We start from the raw sequence: 24,934 nt of genomic DNA on the forward strand, positions 1-24,934 counted from the left end.
TATAATTAAAACAAGTGACAAAAAAAGTTGGATTTCTTGTTTTACAATACAGCAAAGAAGTTGTAACAAAAAAAAAAAATTTTTTTTATAAAAAAAGGGTAGAATATTTTTTTTTTTGGTAGTAGTTGAAAGTTTTTATTAAAAAAATAGCTACTAAAATATTAACCTAATTTACATTAGATGAACAAATAGAGAAAAGAAAAAAAAAAAAAAAGCATAAAAATTGATGCATGAAACAGGAAAGCGCAATAATTAGAGGGAACAAAAAAAATATAAGAACAAACTCTTTTTTTATGAACATTTTATATATTAAGCTTCCAAAGAACTGGAATCAAGCTTTCAGCAATAAAACAATATTTTTGACGCACCGTAGAAAAATAAATTTAAAGGTTAAGAAACAACATTATTAAAAATAATATCATTTTTGTGGAGCCAAAGATTTTGCTTACCTTTATAAAGGGTAGAATATTAAGAAGTAAAATACTACAATTTTATTATATAATTGGTAAAACTTATAATTTGGCTCACTAATTAAACAATCAATAAAGAACCTAATCATGGAAGAGATAGAGTGAGATAGAGCTACCCTGTTACGTTTATATATATGCCCCTCCTGCAATATTTGAAAAGGTACGTATTTATAGAGAACTTTTTAAGGGAACCTCAATTGGGTATGTTTAATTAGGATTTAAAAAAAAAAATTGAAGTGTAGGATTAGATTATGAAAAAAAGTGGATAAAAATATTTATTCTTTATTTTTCTCTTTTTTAATTTTTTAAAATTCTCCAGCTAGCTCTCTACTGACACTCACTATTTTTTTTTCTTCATGTTTTTTGGGTACTCGAACAAAAATAAAATATGAAAAAAAATGCTAAACCTATCAAAAGTTTTGAGAAATAGGTAAATATATAGTTCGATTTAATTTGTGGTAACTTTTCTAAGCATAGCTGTTTGCTTTTAAAAGGAAATTGTTTAGTCCCATACGATAATAAAAACAGTTTTAAAAGAGTTTTGTTTTATTTTCTCTTGTAATAATAATAGATAAATTAATCAAGTTCCAATACCATGTAATTATAGTACTCAAAATCAAATTAATTTTAATAAAATCTTAATTTATCAAGATGGAGAATCAAATTAAAATATGAATCAAATCAAGACTTTTTTTTTTGTCAATTTATAACAGAAATAATTTTTTATGACTTAATAAGGTATGTGATTTACTAAAATCTCATTTTTTATATTTAAGTTTCAGTTAAATTTAATTAGATTTTTCTTGGTTAATTAGAAACGACAATAAATTCATCAAACATGAACCAATTATGAGTTAGACTATTTTAAATTCATCATCAGCTTCATAATTATTTTAAAATTATAACTATTTTAAAATTTTAGCCAATTTTTGTATTTGGTTAGTGCATTTTAGAATAGAAAAAAAATAGATACAAAAAAAATATATTCGTTTAATTTGGACAAAGACAATTATATAAAATAAATATATTATTATGATAATCTTAAAATGAATTTATATAATTTCAAAACAGAATGTAAAAAAAAAAAGAAGATATGTCTCTTGTCTTTATCTTTTTTGTCTTATTACAATAACAAACCTATATATATTAAAATCAATATTGCTCCATTATGAACAAATCAAATAATAATAATAATAATAATGTCCACAAGTCTTTGATGTACCCTACCCATTCATATGTTTCAATTTATCAAGTAATATTTTTTTTGTCTCTCCTGAAATAGATTTAAAACCCACTACTTGAATAATTGCTCACAAACTAGCACAACAAGACGTGTCATAGGACAAAACCATGCTAGTTTTAATAAACTAAAAGTGCTGATAAAAGCAAGAATTAATGAATAATGAAATACCTGTCGTTGTAACAAGAGTGAGTACGTACTGCCGTGTGAGAAAGCTATACATTAAATAAGTTCTCACACAATCTGTTTTCTATGTCCATGATTATGCATCCTCCATCTATAGCGACTTATCCCAAATAATGTCATGTATTTTATTTCAGTCTATGATCAACGTAATCATTATCCCACAGATAAAAGCTACTTAATTCTCTTTTCTTTATTTTATTCTCCCTCATAATTTTGGATGATGTTAGATTTTGATACATAGCAACCATTAACTTCACCAAAGATAAATTAACTGTGTTATTCCAATCTTTAAGTTACGTTAACTATTATTTTCATGAAGTTTTTTCTACAATTAAAAATATGTATAGAAAGTTTGGAAGTTTGGTTGTGCGGCCCAAACAGAGATGACCAAAATTTTTTTAAAAAAATTACTTTAAAAATTAATTATTTTTTATGAGTTTAGATCAATTTGATATGCTGATATAAAAATAATTTTTTTTAAATAAAAAAAAAAATATTATTTTGATGTATTTTTGAGCGAAAAATACTTTGAAAAAACAATTCTACCACACTCTCAAATACCTCCTAAACTTGGCTTTGTTCATGACCCGTTCAAGACATGAATCATGGGTTGGGAATATATAGGTCAACTCATATTGATTTCGGGTAATTCAAAATAACAATTTTAAATTTATTTTTAAAATTAAAATAATATCGTTTTGATTTTTATAAAAAAATCAAATTAAGTTTTGTCCAAAGTAATTAGATTGTAAATTTATGCATTAGGTTTGACCGAGTCAATTCTCATCTCCTCACATTCACAAAGTAATTAAGATAGTAATTAAATTATAAATAATCCTTGGAGTCTAAACGTTTGAGCTTAATTTAACTTTATTGATGAAGGCTTTGCGCCAATTCGTTTGATCATGGTTGAATTCCATCATAATCCCGTGTGGAAACCGCGTAACTATAGAGATCACAATATTTTATCTGAATTATTGTGTTTATTTATTTCTTTGAGAATTGAATGTTATACTTTATTGTTAAGGGTTTTTATAATGAAATTATTACAGTAAAAAAATGGTCGGTCTTATATATTACTTGGCTTTGATTTATATATTTATATGTAATATTAGTAAAGAGGTAGATGCATGCTGCCCATGTCGTGCTCTCACATGGCAATCGCCATGTGTTAGTTGCCTTCAATTAACACTTCTCTTACTTCTTTTTCTAGGCTGTTTTCTTTTGACTTTTTTTTTTCCTTCTTATAATGAAATTCAACCGGGAGAAATTTTATAGTTATAATTATTTATATTTCTAGAGTATAGAAGATAGAGGAGAGAGGAGGGAGAGCATGTGATAATTAAAATTATAAAGAGGTTAAAATTGTTTCTTATACTCACTCCTCCTCTGGTGGCAAACCTTTCTGGGGCAATCGACATGAAAACAGGCAAATCGGCAACAACAGATACCACGCAGATGATACATGTCGTTTTTGCTATGGACCACCAGCTTTATATATCCTCCTCCCTTCCAACTAGCTCCTACTGCCAAAATGTCTACCTTGGAAAATTCACAAGCATGGTATCCTGTGTTATGGTATCCTGACACAGTGGCGACCAAACACGTCACTCCTGACCTGGCCAGCCTGAGTATTTCTGGTGATTACAAGGAGGCAAAGGACATCTATGGTGATTCCGTAGATTACAACTATTGCCAACCATATCCTTGCAGCAATTTGAGCATTTGAACATGCCCTAGAGATGAGTGGATGCTCTTCTTGGGATAATAGACTAGATTCTGTCAACGAGCTCTGACAGAATATTGCAGAAGTGAACCCCATCAAAATATATATGAAATCATTTGAGATCCAATACTATTTTAATGCTAAGCATTGCCTAATTATACTTGCCCTTTATGCCTTGGGCTGAAGGCTTATGATCAGGATCTGATCCCCTCGAAACCCTCCTACATCAGAAGATCACCATTATCTTCATGAGAAAACCTATAGACGAGACAGATAATGGAACATTAATCGGAAGTAGACAGAGCTCGTGGATGCATGATAGTTTAATGCCTTTTATCTGCAAATTTGTGAAACTAGGAAATGAAAGGGAAAAGGAAGAAGAATGAACAAGTCCAAAAGTCCAACGTTGTATTGCTATCATTTGTTACATAACATCATTCTGTGATTGATATGATTGTGCTCCTAGTTGTAGATAATCAGACGCATTATTACAATTTAATTTGAGCTACCTCCACGGTTCCTCAAAAGAATGACAGAATGTGGCTTAGCCACCAAAAGGAGAGTATCATAAGCTTTGATTATAAAAATGATGTCATCATCGGCCTCCTCGTGTTGCAGTAGGGAGAGGTTGAACTGCAGCTAGAGGGTTCACTTGATATGAGAATGCAAGCTGCCACTGGTCGGCTATAGCCTTCTCTGCAGCTGAATAGATAGATAGAAAGGGAAATTGTTATAACCACTCGAGCGTTCCCAAACTTCAAAGTGAATGACCGGAACCATCAAAAACATGGATCCACATGCAAAATTGCTTGTTTTGTACTAACCTCCTCAATAGGTAGCTAGGAAATTGTTTTCTAAGTCTTTTGGAGATCCGATCCCTCCATAACATTTATATCTTTTGACGGAGAATAATGAGCTTCATGGTTATTTCTTGCAAAACTGAGGAGAGCTGTGATGAAATTGAATGTTTTGAGAGGATACATTTATAAGATACCTCCCATCACATCCTTCCTGGGCATCAACATCTGCTTCTGCAGCTACAAGAACATGGTATTTTCCATCCACTAAACTCCAGTTGCAGAGGAAACCCTCAAGAAACTCTCTGACACCTGAAGATGAACCTCCTGATCTCTGAAGACATGCCCTGACAAATAAAAACTAATTCAAAGTTACATCCATCCACCGCAAAATATAGAAATGCCTTTGACCTAGCCATGTTCAAAGCTTATAAATAAGCTAGTGGAAGATACTAAGGGTTCAAGACAAACTAGTTTGTTTCTGATAATCATTCTAATTAACCTATCAGAATGTTACACAAAGTTCACTAGTTACCTTCTCCACAGCAAAGCTACACCATCATTACCGAAATAAAGATATCTTCAGTTCAAAAATATAAAATTTGCAAGTTTTGATATTTTTTTATTATTTTAAAGTGTTGCTATTAAAATTAAATTTTAAAAAATAAAATATATACTATTTTAATGTATTTACTAGTGAAAAAGGATATATTAGGAAATTAGCATAATAAATTAAAAAAATTGATAAAATTGACATGCTATTCCACCAAATTTTTTTCAACCTATGTCAATTCATTAATTTTTTTAATTAACTATTCCAATTTTACAAAAAAATTCTAATAAAAAATATTTAAATAAATAACAGCTACCACTTACTTAAATAATAAATATGTTTTTAAAAATAAAAAATATACAGTGTGTTTTAAAAAAAAATTGAATTTTTTATTTTGAATTAATTATTTTTAGATTATTTTGATATTATGATATTAAAAAATTAATATATATATATATATATATTATTTTAATATATTTTTAAATTAAAAAAAATCAAACAGTGCTCTTTTAAGCCAAAATCACTATTGTGCCTCCATGTGTTTGTGCCGATTAACTGATTTTACCCATGTTTTGTTGGATTAACTGAATCACAGGTAATTGGTTTACACAAATTTAATATCCAAAAACAATCCCAATTCAATCTAGATTGGTGATCCATCAGATTGATTTGTTTGGCCTGTCCAATAACTATAGATAGCGAGTAAGACCCACATTTGCCACGAATATCTTGCCTTGTTTGAAATTTGGCAAACTTGGAGTGTCATTTGGTAATCTCACAACAACCGAACCATTAATTTTCCAGCTATGGATTTTTTTTTTCTGTTATTGTTTATGGTTTGGGTATTTGATTTGTCCTTCTTTGCAGTGCTGAAAGAAAGGAAGCTTTATAGAGGAAGTATGCGAAAAATGGGTTCTTCATCAGCTGAAGATAGTCCAGCTATGCAAGTAAATAAAATCACCTTTAAAATTGTGGGTTTTGCTTAAAATCTCTGTTTCTTATTAATTAGAGCATGTAATTGCTTTTTTGGATGTACAAGTATGTTTTTCTTGATGGGGTTATGTTATGGTGTTGTGGTTGTTTTGATGGTAGGAAATTGTGTTGGAGTTTCGTGCTGGTAAAATGGTTTTCTATGGAAAAAAGGTTGTTCCTGATTCTCAAAAAGGACTTGTTCGCATTGGAAGGGTAACTTGGTGTCTTTTGGTTTTTTTGTGTTATATAGAGTTCGTGCCCGTGTAAAGATTTTTAGTTACTTCTGTTGTTTTGGTTTATCTCAAGTACTAGATAGTGTGTTTCTAGAATCTTGTTTCCTGTTTGAAGTCGAAATTTTTGAAATGTTCCAGGTTGATGAGGGCTTGCTTCATTTCTAGTGGCTTGATAGGAATTTGAATGCTCTGGAAGATGTATCCTAGTTATTATTATGTTTTTTTAGCCTGGGGATTTTGTTTCTCTCTTCCAACATTGTTTTTTATTTCCTTTTCTGTTCTTTGTTTTGTTAATATTCTTTTGAGGTGAGAACTTGGTAGCTTTTTCTTGACGTGTTGATTGACAGGATCAGATTATTTTTTTTCTGAAGAGGCTGTTTTTGAGAAGGTACACTTTTCTCTCTTAGTTTTTTCTTAGATGGGAGATATTTGACTCTAATAATTGATTGTAATATCATAGATTCATAATTCTTTGGGTTATTCAGGTTAATCAAGCTTTGGGAAGAGTATACATCTTGAAATTCAATACAGATGATCGAAAGTCTTTATTTGGATGTAGGTCAGGTTCATTTTCTGTGTTTTTCACTCTCTTATGTGTAACATTGACTCAGCTGTTAGTTTGCATGATTTTGGAAAATTGGTTGTAAACATGTTTGCAGGAGCCAAAAGCTAAAGATGATTCTCAATTGTGTAGCTCTGTCAACTATTATATTAATCGTCCATTTGATAAATACTTTTGTGTTTTGAGTCCTTTGTTAGCCATGCTACTCTTCATTATTTTGTTCCTAATCATCTTGACTTATATTTAAATGCAAAGTTTAATCTTTTGTCGTTTAAGATTAGACTTTGCATTTAAATGCAAACAATTTGGTGTATTTGATAAATCACTTTTGCTAATTTCACATCAGAAAGTTGTATAATTGCTTTATGGTCATCTCTCTCACAGATGGTTTTTTATTTTTATTTTTTTTAATCTTGCAATATCTGCATTTATCTCCTCTCATCTCCACATTTTCATAAAGAAAACCTCTATTTCACAGAAAGATCATATTAGACTAATTGGATTTCCTGCTTTCTACTTCCTGTTTATTTATTTTAGTTACACACTCCGTATGTGTGAATTGGTCTTCCTAAAATTTTACTAACCAGTTTTACACCTTCAAACTAATGACCTGGCATATCACTTCAGCACTTATTCAAGAGTGAAGGTTTTCCATCAGCAACGTCGCTGCTTTATCTTGTTGTCTGGCAGAGTTCCTTGATGAAGAAGAGCCTGATGCTTCTACTCCTTTCCAAGTTTTTGAAGACATGCTTGAAGATAATATCTCATCAAGGTATATTTATTATAACAAAGAAGCATACTCAAAGATGATACTTCAACTCTAAGAGTTGATATAGCAAGTAAGAGTAAGGATATAGAGATAAGTAATTTTCTGTTCTTTGAGACTAAGAGTCAGTGGAATAGAATGAGCCTCCCTTCTCTCCTTCTGGTCAATCATCTTGGAGAACCTATGTTCTTGCCTCGATAAAGACTCCTATCTTAGTTATTCGAGAAATATCAAGAAATTTTCCAAAATCATTTCTTGACAAAAACATCTCACCTACCTTAGCCCTTGTCAAATCCTTCATCCCCTTATACCCTTGCACAGACTTCCGCGGGGTAAATTCTAAAAATTGGGGCATCTTTTATATGGAAATTTAGAATCATAACTTGGTGTTTGTCTATGTATATACATGTTTAATTTTTGTGATTCATTGTAAATTAACTTCTAAAAGGTTAAGGAGCACTTTTATTACCAAAAAGAAATGGTATCTGGTATATATCACGTGGCCATTTTCTTTTATTCTGATGAGATATTTGCTAATCACTCAGGAATGGAAACTTAATTGTCCCAGACCTTGGTGCAGAAGTAATGAGTGATGTAACCTCTTCATCAGGACCAATGAAATTGGAAGACTTGCAAAGAATCCTGAGTAATATTGGTGCGGAGGTATGTTCTGCTCAGATAGTGCAATTGACCATATCCTTGTTTGCTGCATTTAGGTTGGCCATCGTGATGTGATGATACATGTTGCAGGTAGTTCGGGTGATCCAGATGAAGGTAATTATTAATGCTTATTGTACACGTACTGTAAGACGATCTTATGTTTGGGATTTCCTGTGTGCTTTACGTCGGTGCATTTTGAGGTAATTATAAGGTTGCAGGGTCACTGAACTCCAGAGGATATTTCAGACTTGTTGCAGAGTCGTCCTTTCCGTCAGCAAGTGGATTCTTTTACTTATGTAAGAAATGCGAGGCTGATCCTTCTTGTTCTGTTTCTTGTCCTTCTGATGATAGCCAATTTTACAAGGTTTAACTCTTCTTTTTGTTTGAAGGTTCTCCGAACTGGACAAATAGATTTTGTCTCAATTTTGGGATCAACCCTAGTAAATGTTGAGTGATCTGTGGCTCCAGAACCTGTAGCTTAGCAATGGTTCTTAAATACACGGTATTCTCCGTAGCAAATCATTTACTAATATTCATCAGCGTTAACTAAAGTCTTTAGTTAATTCTTTCTTGGGAAATTCTGATTATAGAACCCTATTCGGACTAACCTGAAGGTCCTGAACAGCCTCTTCCTCAGCAATCCTAGCTTATCTTGATCTGCCCAATACTGGTTTGGGCATACATCTATGTATATTTTTTGGAGTTTCAAGAAGCCAAGCTCTATGTAGGCATGCAGAGAATTTCCCACACCAAATTATAATCAAAATCGCTTTAGTAATCTATTTTATTTAAACATACAGTATGCCAAACCCAGTCCAGAATACCAAGACATCCTCTTATTAACTCACGTAGAAACTAGGAAAACTCATGATGCTATAAATAATGTACAAAAACAAAAACAAAACATGGAGAATATAGTTCCTTATTATATTCTTAGAGCAATCACTGAAGAAACTTCATTATTACATGTCACACAGAAGCTAAAAACAAAAACAAAACAGAAATAAAAGCCAATATAACATTGCATTTAAACTTGTTTAAATCTTAAAACTAGAATACATGACGAAGCACCAAGGCTATGAAAATCCAAACTTGGATAAAATGGGAAGATTGTCCACTAGAAAATAATAGCAATTGTTGATGCTTACCTCAATAAAGTAAAACCAAGCTCGTCGCCAATATGGATTTATGTATAGAACTGCACCTATAACCAGCAACACCATGATGTATGCAACCCCAAAGGTCACATAGAAAACTTCCATATCCATGAAGCCACTATTATCTTTGTTGGTCGTTAAAGTTGGTGATGGTAATGGTGACATAACTGCACCACAAACTTTGGCTAATGGTTCTCCACAAAGAAAAGGGTTGTCCTTATAGCAACTCTCCTCAAACATGGCAAACTGTGCAACTCTCGCAGGTGTCTTGCCGGATAAATTATTGTGTGCCACACTGAAAACAGCTAGAAAATAAAGTTCAGTAAGTTGAGGAGGGATTTCTCCTTCCAATTTGTTGTAGGAAAGATCCAAGCTCTCTATTTCCTTTAACCTCGAGAATGTTGGTGGAATTGGTCCAACCAAGTTGTTGTGCGAAAGGTTCAATGCCTTGATCTTCCTGAGGTTTCCAATTTCAGGAGGAATCTTCCCTGTGAAATTATTGCATGAGAAATCAATTCCAGTAAAGTAGTGGAGAATGCTGCCTCTATATGAAAGGGATACATTCTTTGCTGTAAACTCGAAAGATTCTTGTGAGGACTCAGGAGAATAAGCATCGGTTGATGATGTGAAAAAAGCAGTAGATATTATGCAAGAGAGGATATTACTAGAAAGGTAGTTGTGAGATAGATCAATCAGAGTTAATTGGTCCAACTTGCATAATTGAAATGGGATTTCACCTTCGAGATTGTTATAACTCAAGAGAAGATATCTCAAGTTAGATAGCCTGCCAATCCATTCTGGAACTCTACCAGTTAAGTTATTATGGGAAAGATCTAATGCCAATAGCTCAGAGTAGTTATAAAATGGCCTTACAATCGGTCCTTGCAACTTATTTCTGGACAAATAAACAAATTGTAACATTGAAGAAGTATCGAAGCTGGGTGGTAAAGGACCAGATAAATTGTTCCGTGAAAGGTCCAAAAATTCAAGAGAAGACATTTTCCCTATCCATCCAGGAATCATTTGAGAGAGATGGTTATTGCTGACATCCAACATTGTCAAAGAGGAGCAATTAGATAAGCTATCAGGGATACCATCAAACTGATTGCTATCCAACTGTAACCATCTCAAGAATTCCAAGTTGATATTTTCCGAGAAGATCTGCCCTTGCAATCTGTTGTTTGAAAGCATGAGAGTTTCTAACAAAGAGCAACCTGTGGTTAAATACTCTGGTATTTTACCAATCAAGACATTGTTGGACAGGTCTAACTCGTACATCGAGCTCATGTTACCCAACGAGGAAGGAATGATTCCATTGAAACCATTGTCAGACATCCGTAAGACTTCTAACCCTGGCAAACGATCTCCGATTTCTGAAGGGATTTGGCCTTGGAAGTGATTCATGGATATACTTAGGAATGACAAGTTGACATGAGAATTCTTTGGCAACAAGAATGGACCCGAAAGAGAACAGTTTTCTAAATAAACTTCTTGTAAGAATGTGTTGTTCTCAATCAACCAATGTGGAAACTCTCCCTTTATTTGGATGTTTGTAAGATCCAAATATTGCAGGCTGAACTGATGGTAAAGGAATTTGGGAAATGCACCACCTTGTCCAATACCGCTCAAATAGAGGTACTCTAATTGGAACTTTGGGCTCAGATTATGATCATCTTTTTCTGCGAATATTTCATTACCTGAACCATAAAAAGACTTGAGTCTTGAAAGGTTGTATAATGGGCTCAATGACATAGGGATCTTCAAGTGATTGGAATCGAGATGGAGTTGTTGAAGGGAAGTCAAATTTGCCAGACATGGAGGTAAGAAACCACTAAGATCATTGTCGCTCATATCTAGCTCTTCGAGATGATTTAAGTTACATAGGCCTGATCACATCACATTATAATTTAGGAAAACTTAAACTCTGGGTGTTTAATGGAAAATACATAACCTAAAGAAAGAGTAAGAGTCATCAACATTACCTTGGGTTGTAGGTATTTGGCCATTTAGACTGCAATCCTCCAATTTCAATATTTTAAGAGAGGTCAACATTTTGATGGTTTGGAAGATGCTATTATTGAGAGTATTGTAACTCAAATAGAGGTACTCTAACTGGAACTTTGGGCTCATATTATGATCATCTTCTTCTACGAATATTTCATTACCTGAACCATCAAAAGACTTGAGTCTTAAAAGGTTGTATAATGGGCTCAATGACATAGGGATCTTCAAGTGATTGGAACCGAGATAGAGTTGTTGAAGGGAAGTCAGATTTGCCAGACATGGAGGTAAGAAACCACTGAGATCATTGTTGCTCATATCTAGCTCTTCGAGATGATTTAAGTCACATAAGCCTGATCACATTATAATTTAGAGAAAATTAAAACTTTGAGTGTCTAATGGAAATTACATAACCTAGAAATAAGTGTCATCAACCTTACCTTGGGTTGTAGGTATTTGGCCATTTAGATTGCAACCCCACAATTGCAATGTTTTTAGAGAGGTCATCGTTCCGATGGTTTGGAAGATGCTATTATTGAGAGTAGTGTAACTCAAATCCAAGTATTCCAAGTTCTTGAAATCAAGAAAGCCTGCCACGATCAATTAAACAAGAAATTATATTAGCTTAGAAGGAATTAAAATTAGAAATAACTCATTACTTATCAATCATGGCAAAAGAAATGAAAAACATCAGGTAAGTGTAGAAATTGTATTGTCCAATTAATAGAAGGTTTTTTTTATATGTCAGACCCAAAAAAATAAATACACCATTATTAATTTATTCTCCTCCTAAAAATAGCACTCTCTATATATGAAGTTATATTGTTTTTTATGTTAACATTTTAATTACATTACACTGAAATGGTGTTGAGAGAGGGGCACAATTAAAGTGAAATATTATTCATATTAAATGGATGGTAGAATTTTAAAATAATAAAGATTTCAATTGAGTTAATTTCTAAATTTGAGATTTAATTGTCTCTCCAAGACTTGTTTAGTAGGTTGCGAAAATATAAAAGACAAATTCTATACATATATAGCTCTTCAAGATGGTTTAAGTTACATAAGCTTAATCACATTATAATTTAGAAAAAAAATATAAAACTTTGAGTGACTAATAGAAAATATATAACCTTTGAGAGAGAGAGAGAGAGAGAGAGTAAGAGTCGTCAACCTAACATTACCTTGGGTTGTAGGTAATTGGCCACTGAAATTACAACTATGCAACTTTAAAGTTTTAAGAGAGGTCATCGTTCCAATGGTTTGGAAGATGTTATTATTGAGAGTATTGTAACTCAAATCCAAGTATTCCAAGTTCTTGAGATCAAGGAAGCCTGCCACGATCAATTAAACAAGAAATTATATTAGCGTAGAAGAAATTAAAATTAGAAATAATTCATTACTTATTAATCATGGCTAAAAAAACTAAAAACATAAGTTAAGTGTAGAAATTGTACTGTCCATTTAAGAGAAGTATTTTTTATACATCTTACCCAGAAAATAAAAATACACCATTGTTAATTTATTCTCCTCCTAAAAATAGCACTCTTTATGGATGAAGTTACCTTTTCATTAAAGAAATTATTGTTGTTTATGCTATCATTTTAATTACATTACACTGAAATGGTGCTGAGAGAGGGGCAAAATTAAAGTGAAATATTATTCATATTAAATGGATGGTAGAAATTTAAAATAATAAAGATTTCAATTGGGTTAATTTCCAAATTTGAGATTTAATTTGTCTCTCCAAGACTTGTTTAGTAGGTTGCTAAAACATAAAAGAAGAAATCTATACAGACACCTAATTGTAGCAGGTATAGAAAGAAATAAAATGATTAATGATAAGTAATAGTGGACTTGAAATTTCTTAATTTACCTCCAGAAGGTACAGTGCTATTAAGTTCTTGCAATGACAGATTTTTTAGAGAAGGCAGTGCTCCAAGGCTTTGAAGGGAATGTTCATCTAGAGAACAATCGTCTAGATACAATATTTTCAAGGAGCTCAAATTTTGCAACTCTGTTTGTTCAAAAGTAGCAAATTGAAATTTTCAATTAAACCCAAATATATAAACATCACTATATGTAAAATATATAACTTACCGTCACCCAATATTCTTCCTCTAAAATCGTTGGATCTCAGATAAAGTGTTGTGAGGTTTGGGAATGCTTCTAATGATTGCAGTAACTGGAAGCTACTTCCATAGGTTGTGATATTAGATAGGGATATAGTACTCAAGTTGCTTGGACCTGCAAGTTAGTTAGGGAAGAAACAAGAATAATTAATATTATCTTTATGATGCTATCAGCCAGGTAGGTAATGTGAATGTGTTGATAATTACCTCTTGAGGCTACCAATTTTTTAATATTGTTGCCGCCCAGACCCAAGTACTCCAAGCTGCTCAAAGATTCTTGATATTTATATATAAAAAATAAACTCATTAATTGTGTTTTTTGAAATTAAATTTAATAGATAATTGTGTAAATTAAATTTAATATTTATAAAAATAATAGTATATATAAAAAACTAACCTTTCAAATCTATTAACCCCTCCAATCTATTATAATCTAAATATAGTGATTTAAGAGACGGAAGCCCCTCCACAAATGATAGAATACTGTTATTGAAGCTATTATAGTCCAAGTAAAGGATCTCCAAATTGCTCAATTTCTGTAACTCATAACCACCTGTATAAAAAAATAAATAAATAAAGACTTTAGGTAAAGAATAAAAAAAGATATTATTGGAGTAATTTAATTATGATTGATCAAGAGGCATGTAATTGTTACAGTGAAGGTTGAGGTGGTGAAAGTGAAAATAAAACGAGTAATTGTTAAAGTGACGGTCTATGTCTATGCAATGATTAAAATTGGCAATTTAATAATATATGTTGTGGAATTAAACAACACCTTGTTACTAGATATGATTTCTATTTCTTCATTGACAAATTACTTACTGTGGAGAACTAGAATTAATGATACTAATTAAACAACACCTTATTTAATTAATTCTAAGAAAATAAAAGTAATATAAATATTTTGTAATACTTAAGAGAGCAAACCTTTGTTCTCAACCCAACCAGCTATATGATTATCCCATAAGTCGAGATAGTAGAGTTGGTGAAAAGGAAGGAACAAGGAGGCATTTAAGTACCAATCTCCCAATTCCTGGTTCCTGACGCCCTCAAGTTCGAGGTACATAACTCGACCTGTACTGCTGTTGCACCAAATACGTTCCCAATCACAACAGCTGGCGTCGCCTTTTCTCCAGGTAGGTAGGGAGATGCCATTGGGATAGTTAAGAGAATGTTTGAGGTGCAAGAGAGCGATCCTCTCTTCCTCCAAGCAACCAAGAGGATGCCATCCTTGCAGGGAAAGCATCAGAATGAGTAACAGCACCGTCAACATCTTAATATCAAAATATAAACCAAGAGGAGGGAAGGTTGGATCAATATTTGTTATAGAGGATGATTGTGCATCAAAAGTATCATTAAGTCTTTTATTTTACATATGTATTTATTGTTTTTATTTGGGTTTTTATAATAAGTGATGTGCTTTTTAGTAATGAAGTTTCTTTTAATGTTTCGATAGGTTTTTGGAGCTTAAATGAATTATTTCAGAAAATTCAACGTCAGAATTCGGAACAAAGAATTGAAGAGAAATTTAGTTGAAGATTGAAGCAAATCTTGGTTCAAATTAGTGCTCTAAATTTGCCCCAAAAATCAATTCTATTCCAATTCTAGAAAAGAATATCATATGATCTATTTCAAGCCCAAACTTGCCTTATGTTGTGTGCAAACTTCAACCATCAAACACTTAAGGTTTCAATGTCAATCTTAGCCCAAATAATATGTACATTTGTATACTTATTTGATGCTCAAATTCAGCCTCAAGTTCAGCCCCAAATCAGCCCTAAATCAGCCTCCAAATCAGCCCAAGCACAATCCATGATCTTACATGTCCACACAACAAATAACATTTGATTTATTTTGGGCAATTAATTGATCCAAGAGGGCAAGAACATGGATGGAAAGCTGGAGGGGACATTGTGACATTATTTTGGGTCAAAAAGAAGAAAGAAACAGCTCATAAAGGAGGAAGAAAAACGTGCACCAAAGTGTTCTCCAAGCTGGCCTGATTTAATTTTCCAGAACACCTTTCGGTGTGTTGCCCATAACTGTTGACTCAGATGTCCAAATGAGATGTTCTTTAATGATCTGGAAAGCTAACAGAACTGCCTATAAATATGTCTCTAATAGCCATCTCCAGGGGAGGCTTCTAAGAGGGTCGAATTGCTGTCCAAATTTAGAGTCAGATTTGTGTCCGAATTTTTACTGAAATTCTGTTGTGTTCTTCTTTGTAGATTTCGGTTCTTTAGTTTGTAAAACTTATTATTTCAGTTTGATTCAAGTTATTTCATGTTTATTAAAGTGTTCTTATATATAATCATGGTTGGCTAATCTCTTTCTTGGATCCAAATCAAGGATGATGGTGATTGAGGTGAGTTCTTTAAGATATGAATTAATCTTAATGTTTATCTTCTCATCTTCTTCATGAATGTTTTATTATTGCAAAGAAATTTTAGAAATCATTTAGGTAATGTTATAATCTTGAATTTTTATGCACAAACCTTAGTTTTGGTATAGAGATTGCTTGATTCAATGTCTTACTTAATTTGAAAGTACTTGTTCATTCTTAAGCAATAATTAATCTTCATCTTTTTAAATTTCATTGTAATATCTTCCGATCTAATATCACCATCGTTGATATTAGGTTGAGTTATCTTATATATGTTGAAGAAATCACCAATACATCACCATTAAAATTGATTTGGACCAAGACTTACTTTTTCTTGTCTTTTTAAAATCTATTTACACTTTTTTCATCTTTGAAAACAAATCCATCAATTATTTTCAACCAAGTTATTGTTAATTTAATTTCTCTTGAGTTTTTTTTTGTTGTTACCTAGCTTAATTTCCAGATCTAGCTCTCTGTGGATATGACCTCGATCTTACCGAGTTAATTGCTACATCGCACACTCGTGCACTTGCGAGTTAAAACAAGCCGATCATAAAAAGCGGTCAAGCAATTTTGGCGTCGTTGCCGGGGAGCTAGCAAGCAAAGGTAACAAATTTATATTTGATTATTGAAAAATAAAAAAAAATTCATATAAATAAAAAAATCAAAAGGCTGGTTTTTACCGCCTAAAAAAAAAAAATTTGACCTCAACTTTTTGGATATTGGACTATTAATTGTTGGATTTTGGTTGGTTCAACCATTTTTCTTTTATTGTTTATTCTAGTTAGTTTCTAATATTTATTGTTTATATTATAAGGTTGGTTTTACCGCCTCTTGTTTATTTTATTTTGTTGTTGTTATTTCTCTTATATTTATTTTCTAAAGTGCTTGGCCGGTATTACCGCCTCTTGTTTATTTTATTTTGTTGTTATTTATTGTTATTATTTCTTTTATATTTATTGTTTGAAGTGCTTGGCTGGTATTACCGCCTCTTGTTTATTTGATTTTGTTGTTATTTATTGTTATTATTTTCTTTTATATTTATTGTTTGAAGTGCTTGGCCGGTATTACCGCCTCTTTATTCATGCTTGTTATACTTATCTTTTAATGTTTATTGTTGTTAATATTGTTTATTAGTTGGAGAGTGAATTTCTTAATTTGTTGTATTTTTATTTTTGAGCCATTACTTTATCTTGTACGTTTCATTTACTTTTATTTGCAATCTTTTTTTTTTTGTTTTTGTTTTTTTTTTCTCTCCTTTCCTTTCGTATTCATATAATTGTTATTTTATTATTATTATTATTATTTTATCATGGCTAATGTTGAAGATGTAGAGGGTGAAGGGAGTGTTCAAGGTAATGGACCTCCACAATTTTATGATCAACCTAATTTTCGAACTCTTAGAGAGTATCTTCACCCGGCTAGACAAAGTACACCTTCGTGTATTATCTTGCCTCTTAACCAACAAGCTTTCAATTTGAAACCGGGCATGATTCAACTTCTTCCCACATTTCACGGTATGGATTCTGAAAATCCATACATACACATTAAGGACTTTGAAGAGGTATGTAATACTTTTATTGATAGAACATGCACTGAGGAAACTATTCGGCTTAAATTGTTCCCATTCTCTCTAAAGGATAAAGCCAAGCTTTGGCTAAACTCCTTACGTCCTAGGTCTATAGGTACATGGAGAGAAATGCAAGCTGAATTTTTGAAAAAATACTTCCCCACTCATAGGACGGCAACCTTACAACGTCAAATGATGAATTTTTCTTGTAGTCCAAATGAGTCATTTGACCAAGTTTGGGAAAGGTTCAAAGACTTGTTAAATGCATGCCCCCACCATGGTTTTGAGATGTGGAGGTTAGTGAGTTTCTTCTACGACTCTCTTATCGCAGATTTTAAAAAGCTAGTGTCAACCATGTGTAATGGTGAGTTTTATGACAAAGAACCAAGTGAAGCCTTCGATTTTTTTGATCAATTGGCTGAAAACACAAAGCAATGGGAGACTTCTCTCCCACTTCATGTTGAGTCTAGAAACACCATTTCTCATTCAAGTGGGAAGTTCCAATTAAAAGAGACTGATGATCTTAATGCTAGATTAGCCTCATTGGCTAGGAAAGTAGTCTCTTGAGATTAAAAAAGTGCATGTCATGAGTGAACAACAAGAGGAAAGTTGTATTGTTTGTGAGAGCAAAGGGCATAGGACAACTGAGTGTCCTACCATTCCAGCCTTCAAGGAAGTGCTATATGGCCAAACTTCTGATTCAAGTAATGTTAGAAAGCCATTTTCAAACCAAGTAGGCAATCCCTACTCTGAGACCTATAATCCTGGATGGAGGAACCACCCAAATTTTGGATGGAGAAATGAGGGCTCTTCAGTACCTCAAACATTTCAACCTCCACCCCAACCATTTCATGCTCCCACACATAACACGTACCAACCATCTCATAAGAGATCCCTAGAGGATACTCTTCAACAATTCATGCAAACACAAGGAGGAATCAACAACCAAGCTTACAAATTTCAAGACCAGACCAATAGGACCTTAGATGACATTCGAAGTCAACTCACCAAGTTGACTCAATCACTAAGCATTCAAGAGAAGGGAAAGATCCCAGCTCAACCAATGCCAAATCCTAGAGGTCAGGTACACATGAGTGAATCCTCACTTAGTGAACCTTCAAACCATGAACAAGTCCAAGCCATCACTACCCTTAGAAGTGGAAAGATTTGTTGACAAAGCTATAGGTTTTGGGATTCCTAAAGGTATTGTGGAGGAGAAATCTAGGGAGAGTGAAGAGGGAATCAAAACACAAGTGACAAATGAGAGTTTGAGTGACAAAGAAGGCGAGATAAATGAGAAAGAGATGAGTGAGAAAGGAGATGATTCAAGAAAAATTGGAGTCAAAGTGAGTGATTTAGAATTTGTTCCTAGAGCACCATTTCCACAGAGGTTAGGGAAACCTAAACATGATCTTATGAACTCGGAAATCTATGAATTGTTCAAACAAGTGAAAGTCAACATTCCACTCCTTGATGCAATTAAACAAGTCCCATCTTATGCAAAGTTCCTTAAGGACTTATGCACAGTCAAAAGGAGATTGAATGTGAAAGAAAGAGCCTTTCTAACTGAGCATGCTAGTGCCATCATCCAATTTAAGACCCCTCCCAAATACAAAGATCCTGGTTGTCCTACCATTTCATGCATTATTGGAAGTCATAAGATAGACCAAGCTTTGTTAGATTTAGGAGCAAGTGTGAATTTGATACCCTACACTGTTTACGAACAATTAGGTTTAGGAGAAATCAAGCCTACTCGAATCACCCTTCAATTAGCTGATGGGTCAATCAAGATTCCTAGGGGTATTGTTGAGGATGTGTTGGTCCAAGTAGATAAATTCTACTTTCCTGTTGATTTTGTAGTGTTAGACACCGCACCTATTCAAGGTTCTAATGCTCCCATCCCAGTCATCTTAGGTAGACCTTTCCTAGCTACATCCAATGCTTTAATTAACTGTAGGAATGGGGTGATGAAATTGTCTTTTGGGAATATGACTGTGGAGATGAACATATTCAATGTCTCCAAACAAATTGGTGAACATGAGGACATTAGAGAGGTAGATTGGATCCAAACAATTTGTCAAGAACACTTTGAGAGAGAATGGGTAAAGGATCCATTGGAAAGAACTTTAATTAATGATGAAAGACTTTATTCTTTGGAATGTGTTGATGAGGAAGTAAGAGAACTCGAGACTTATCTAGATCCAATGCCTATTATGTCAATAGGTCAATGGACCCCATCGTTTGAGCCTTTGATTTCACCCCAAGTGAAAGTGGAGGCATCTCTTGTCCAACCTTATAAACCAGAAAGGAAGCCTTTACCGAGTGATCTTAAGTATGCTTTTTTAGGGGAAGATGAATCATATCCTATTGTGATTTCATCAAAACTTAGCATAGAGCAGGAACAAGAACTTTTGAGAGTGGTGAGAAAACACAAGAAAGCAATTGGGTGGACAATCACTGACTTGAAAGGAATTAGCCCTCTTTTATGTACACATAGAATTTATCTTGAAGAAGAGGCTAAATCTGTGAGGCAAATGCAAAGACGATTGAACCCAAACATGAAGGAAGTAGTGAGAGGTGAAGTGCTTAAGCTACTTGATGCGGGTATCATTTACCCCATTGCAAACTCAAAATGGGTTAGTCCAACCCAAGTTGTCCCAAAAAAATCTGGAGTCACTGTCGTAAAAAATGAAAATAATGAGCTAGTACCAACTAGAATCCAAACTGGATGGCGTATGTGCATTGATTATCGTAAGTTGAACATGGTGACTAGGAAGGACCATTTTCCGCTTCCATTTTTAGACCAAGTGCTTGAAAGAGTAGCCGGAAGAGCTTTCTATTGTTTTCTTGATGGATACTCAGGTTACAACCAAATTGAGATTTCTTTAGAAGACCAAGAAAAAACCACTTTCACTTGTCCTTTTGGTACCTATGCTTATAGAAGAATGCCTTTTGGCTTGTGTAATGCACCAGCCACTTTTCAAAGGTGTATGATGAGTATCTTTAGTGACATGGTGGAAAATTTTTTGGAAGTTTTCATGGATGATTTTTCAGTTTATGGGGATTCTTATGAGTTGTGTCTAATGCATTTAGAAAAAGTTCTTGAAAGATGTGAAGAGAGCAATCTTGTACTTAATTGGGAGAAGTGTCATTTTATGGTGACACATGGCATTGTCTTAGGTCACATTGTTTCTTCAAAAGGGATAGAGGTGGATAAGTCAAAAGTTGAAGTCATTCAAAAATTACCTACCCCTAGGACTGTGAAAGATGTGAGATCCTTTTTAGGACACGCTGGTTTCTATCGAAGATTCATTCATTCTTTTAGTACCATTGCCAAACCATTGTGTAACTTGTTGTCACAAGATGTCCAATTTGATTGGACATCAAAATGTCAAGAAGCTTTTGAAAAGCTTAAAGGGTTGTTGACCACTGCACCAATCATGCAAGCTCCTGATTGGTCTTTACCATTTGAACTGATGTGTGACGCTAGTGATTTTGCGGTTGGGGCTGTTTTAGGGCAAAGAAAAGATAAGAAGCCTCATGTCATTTATTATGCTAGCAAGACTTTGAATGATGCTCAATTGAATTACACTACAACCGAAAAAGAACTCTTAGCTGTGGTCTTTGCATTAGACAAGTTCAGGTCTTATTTGGTTGGATCTCTTGTTATTGTTTTTACTGATCATGCAGCATTGAAATACTTGCTCACAAAAAAGGATGCCAAGCCACGTTTGATTCGATGGATCCTCCTACTCCAAGAGTTTAACCTTGAAATTCGAGATAAAAAGGGAGTAGAGAATGTAGTGGCTGATCATTTGTCCCGTCTTTCAAGCTATGAGACCACAACTGATGAATCTCCAATAAATGAATTCTTTGCTGATGAAAATTTATTTTGTGCAGGTATTGTTTCCTACATTGGCTCTCCATGGTATGCTGACATAGCAAATTACCTAGCCACAAGTCAGATTCCTTCTCATTGGTCTAAACTTGATAAACAAAAATTCTTGCGCAACGTGCGTACTTTTTTTTGGGATGACCCCTACCTATTTAAATATTGCCCTGACCAAATTGTTAGGCGGTGCATCCCTGATCATGAAATTCCAAGTGTCATTAATTTTTGTCATGCATTAGCCTGTGGTGGGCATTTCTCTTCCAAGAAAACCACTGCCAAGATCTTGCAAAGTGGTTTTTATTGGCCCACTATGTTCAAAGATGTCCATGCCTTCTGTGTTGCATGTGACCGATGCCAACGACTAGGTAACCTCACTAGGCGTAACATGATGCCCCTTAACCCCATTCTTGTTTTGGAAATATTTGATTGTTGGGGGATTGATTTCATGGGACCTTTTCCAAGTTCATTTGGCTACCACTTCATCCTTGTAGCTGTTGATTATGTGTCTAAATGGGTGGAGGCCATTGCATCTCGCACCAATGACCATCGAGTTGTTGTCAAATTCTTGAAAGAAAATATTTTCTCTCGTTTTGGCATGCCCCGGGCTATGATTAGTGATGGGGGAAAGCATTTTTGTAACAAGCCCATTGGGATGTTGATGAGAAAATATGGTGTAATTCACAAGGTCAGTACCCCATATCACCCACAGACTAGTGGTCAAGCTGAGTTGGCAAATAGGGAGATCAAGAACATTTTAGAGAAAACAGTCAATCCAAACCGTAAGGATTGGTCCCTACGACTAGTTGATGCTTTGTGGGCATATCGCACTGCTTACAAGACCTCTTTAGAAATGTCTCCTTATAGGCTAGTTTATGGAAAACCTTGTCATCTCCCTGTTGAGATTGAGCATCGTGCATATTGGGCCATCCGGCAATTCAATGACAATGAAAACGAGGTTGAAAAAAATAGAAAGCTTCAATTGGATGAATTAGAGGAGCTGAGAAATGATGCATTTGAAAATGCAAAAATTTCAAAACATAAGATGAAAGCTTTGCATGATAAACATATTTTTAGAAAATCCTTTCATATTGGTCAAAAGGTTCTCTTGTATAATTCACGATTACATCTCTTTCCTGGGAAGTTGAGGACAAAATGGATTGGTCCATTTGTGATTAAATCCATCTCTGAGCATGGTGCATTTGAGGTAGAAAATCCTAAGAATGGAAATGTTTTCAAAGTAAATGGTCATCGATTGAAACCTTATCTTGAAAACGTTGTGGCTGAAGTTGAGACATTGGATCTTGAAGATCCAATACCATTGTAGTATCAGAAGTAATGCGTTTTTATTTTTATTTTTATTTTTTTTCATTTTCATTTTTATTTTTATTTTTATTTTCTTTCCTCCATCTCTTATTTTTTCTTGTTCATGCATTAGGGACAATGCATTATTTTAAGTTGGGGGGGGGTGTGAGGTTCTTTATTTAAAAAAAAAAAATCAATGTTTTTCTTTTAGTTGTGATATGCAGGTTAAAAAAAAAATCAAGCAAGAAGTCAGCTCATGTCCAAGTCAATCAGACATTCATCCTTGAAAACAAAAGGGGAGTAACAGTTTTCTAATCGTTATACTTTTCTTCTCTTTCTTTTTTACATTGAGGATAATGTAAAACTTAATTTTAGATATTTGATTATGTTGAATGCTTGAGATAACCATGCTTGTTTTTTTTATAAAAAAAAACTTGCATTCGAATGTGAATGAGACTTGTTTAGGATCAACATTACATTTTTGGATTCATTATTGTGTTGAACATTGCATGCTTTAATTTGGGATAGATAATATCTTATAAAGCAAGATATAGCATACTTTTTTTTTTTTTAAGATTATTGAAGTACATCTTTCCTTGTAAAAGTTGTGTGAGTTGTGTGATTATGCATGAAAGATGAGTGTGATGCTTTACTTGTGATTATCCCTTTTGATCTAGTCCTAAACAAGGTTTAAGTAAATAAAGTAATAATTATTACACAAATAAATAAATAAATGTGTACAAAGTTCTATCTACTCCAATGTTTTGAGTTGCTCAGTAACTAGGGGTATTCATCACAAATGTTTATCTTTACGTCAAAAGGCAGCTTGAAATATGAGTATGCAAAAGCACTTTAAGTTTGTGACTTTGTGAGTAACCGGGTGCATTCATCACAAATGTTTTGTATTCGCGTCAAAAGGGAAGTGATCACTTAAAGAAAAAGAATAAATAATATCTTCAAAAAAAAAAAAAGAAGAAAAAAAAAGGAAAAAATATATATAGATATTTCTTTAGTTTGCTACCTTGTTTGTAGTAGTGAAAAGGGAAGATTACAAGTTGAGTTTTCACGTGAATCAATTATGTTGGTTGCATGATAAATACGATTGAATTTGGAATTTTGTATGGATGTTTGACTTAGAGAATGTGAGTATGCTTATTTTTCTTTATTTGCTATTGTGTGCACCAAGTTAAAGATACCAATGTTTGCATGATAGGTCCTTTAAGTGTGATGAGTCGAGCCTAATTATGTTATTATTATTGTTTTTATTTTAAAGGTTTTATGTTTTGTTTTGCTTGAGGACTAGCAAAATCTAAGTTCGGGGTGTGATTGTGCATCTAAAGTATCATTAAGTCTTTTATTTTACATATGTATTTATTGTTTTTATTTGGGTTTTTATAATAAGTGATGTGCTTTTAGTAATGCAGTTTCTTTTAATGTTTCGATAGGTTTTTGGAGCTTAAATGAATTATTTCAGAAAATTCAACGTCAGAATTCGGAACAAAGAATTGAAGAGAAATTTAGTTTGAAAGATTGAAGCAAATCTTGGTTCAAATTAGTGCTCTTAAATTTGCCCCAAAAATCAATTCTATTCCAATTCTAGAAAAAGAATATCATATGATCTATTTCAAGCCCAAACTTGCCTTATGTTGTGTGCAAAACTTCAACCATCAAACACTTAAGGTTTCAATGTCAATCTTAGCCCAAATAATATGTACATTTGTATACTTATTTGATGCTCAAATTCAGCCTCAAGTTCAGCCCCAAATCAGCCCCAAATCAGCCTCCAAATCAGCCCAAGCACAATCCATGATCTTACATGTCCACACAACAAATAACATTTGATTTATTTTGGGCAATTAATTGATCCAAGAGGGCAAGAACATGGATGGAAAGCTGGAGGGGACATTGTGACATTATTTTGGGTCAAAAAGAAGAAAGAAACAGCTCATAAAGGAGGAAGAAAAACGTGCACCAAAGTGTTCTCCAAGCTGGCCTGATTTAATTTTCCAGAACACCTTTCGGTGTGTTGCCCATAACTGTTGACTCAGATGTCCAAATGAGATGTTCTTTAATGATCTGGAAAGCTAACAGAATTGCCTATAAATATGTCTCTAATAGCCATCTCCAGGGGAGGCTTCCAAGAGGGTCGAATTTCTGTCCAAATTTAGAGTCAGATTTGTGTCCGAATTTTTACTGAAATTCTGTTGTGTTCTTCTTTGTAGATTTCGGTTCTTTAGTTTGTAAAACTTATTATTTCAGTTTGATTCAAGTTATTTCATGTTTATTAAAGTGTTCTTATATATAATCATGGTTGGCTAATCTCTTTCTTGGA

General features: G+C 33.4%; 3 protein-coding genes and 1 long non-coding RNA gene across 4 annotated transcripts in view; 1 reads left to right on the forward strand and 3 right to left on the reverse strand.

Moving 5' to 3' along the window:
• Positions 1 to 4,018: 4,018 nt before the first annotated feature.
• Positions 4,019 to 24,934, reverse strand: part of LOC118042628 (receptor-like protein 1) — a 46,204-nt gene continuing 25,288 nt past the window's right edge. Inside the window, exons 8-9 of the mRNA XM_035050328.2 lie at positions 12,508 to 12,657; positions 4,019 to 4,324 (exon numbers count right to left, since the gene is read on the reverse strand). Of these exons, the coding sequence (XP_034906219.2) occupies positions 4,218 to 4,324; positions 12,508 to 12,657 (257 nt within the window). The 3' untranslated portion in view covers positions 4,019 to 4,217. The remainder of the gene's footprint in view (positions 4,325 to 12,507; positions 12,658 to 24,934) is intronic.
• LOC118042614 (uncharacterized) lies at positions 9,128 to 11,967 on the reverse strand. Its single transcript, XM_035050316.2, has 4 exons — positions 11,764 to 11,967; positions 11,488 to 11,676; positions 9,314 to 9,810; positions 9,128 to 9,145 (listed from the first exon to the last, which is right to left on the reverse strand). The coding sequence occupies exons 1-4, from the start codon at positions 11,828 to 11,830 to the stop codon at positions 9,128 to 9,130; spliced, it is 771 nt and encodes a 256-aa protein (XP_034906207.2). The 5' UTR covers positions 11,831 to 11,967.
• LOC118042629 (uncharacterized) lies at positions 13,202 to 13,995 on the reverse strand. Its single transcript, XR_012168590.1, has 3 exons — positions 13,663 to 13,995; positions 13,424 to 13,570; positions 13,202 to 13,340 (listed from the first exon to the last, which is right to left on the reverse strand). It is a non-coding gene; the product is annotated as an uncharacterized lncRNA (long non-coding RNA).
• On the forward strand, positions 17,151 to 23,003 carry LOC140954983 (uncharacterized). Its single transcript, XM_073406360.1, has 9 exons — positions 17,151 to 17,268; positions 17,740 to 17,963; positions 18,082 to 18,577; positions 18,858 to 19,139; positions 19,314 to 19,568; positions 19,632 to 19,810; positions 20,258 to 20,517; positions 21,088 to 21,138; positions 21,535 to 23,003. Exons 1-9 carry the CDS (start codon positions 17,151 to 17,153, stop codon positions 22,622 to 22,624), a joined length of 2,955 nt encoding a protein of 984 aa, XP_073262461.1. The 3' UTR covers positions 22,625 to 23,003.

Source organism: Populus alba, chromosome 18, assembly GCF_005239225.2.
Source record: "Populus alba chromosome 18, ASM523922v2, whole genome shotgun sequence".
In the NCBI taxonomy this organism is placed as follows: Eukaryota; Viridiplantae; Streptophyta; class Magnoliopsida; order Malpighiales; family Salicaceae; genus Populus; species Populus alba.

Bases quoted from the DNA above. Each gene is read 5' to 3' on its own strand.
- LOC118042614 (XM_035050316.2), bottom strand. From the start codon at position 11,830: ATGACCTCTCTAAAAACATTGCAATTGTGGGGTTGCAATCTAAATGGC. The intron at 11,677-11,763 runs GTAAGGTTGATG...TAATGTGATCAG, and splicing joins CCAAATACCTACAACCCAAG to GCTTATGTGACTTAAATCAT. The intron at 9,811-11,487 runs GTAATGAAATAT...ATAATTTCACAG, and splicing joins CAAGTCTTTTGATGGTTCAG to GGAAGATTCCTCCTGAAATT.
- LOC140954983 (XM_073406360.1), top strand. From the start codon at position 17,151: ATGGCTAATGTTGAAGATGTAGAGGGTGAAGGGAGTGTTCAAGGTAAT. The intron at 19,569-19,631 runs GTGTTGATGAGG...TTATGTCAATAG, and splicing joins AAGACTTTATTCTTTGGAAT to GTCAATGGACCCCATCGTTT. The intron at 20,518-21,087 runs ATGTGAAGAGAG...TATTGTTTTTAC, and splicing joins TTAGAAAAAGTTCTTGAAAG to TGATCATGCAGCATTGAAAT.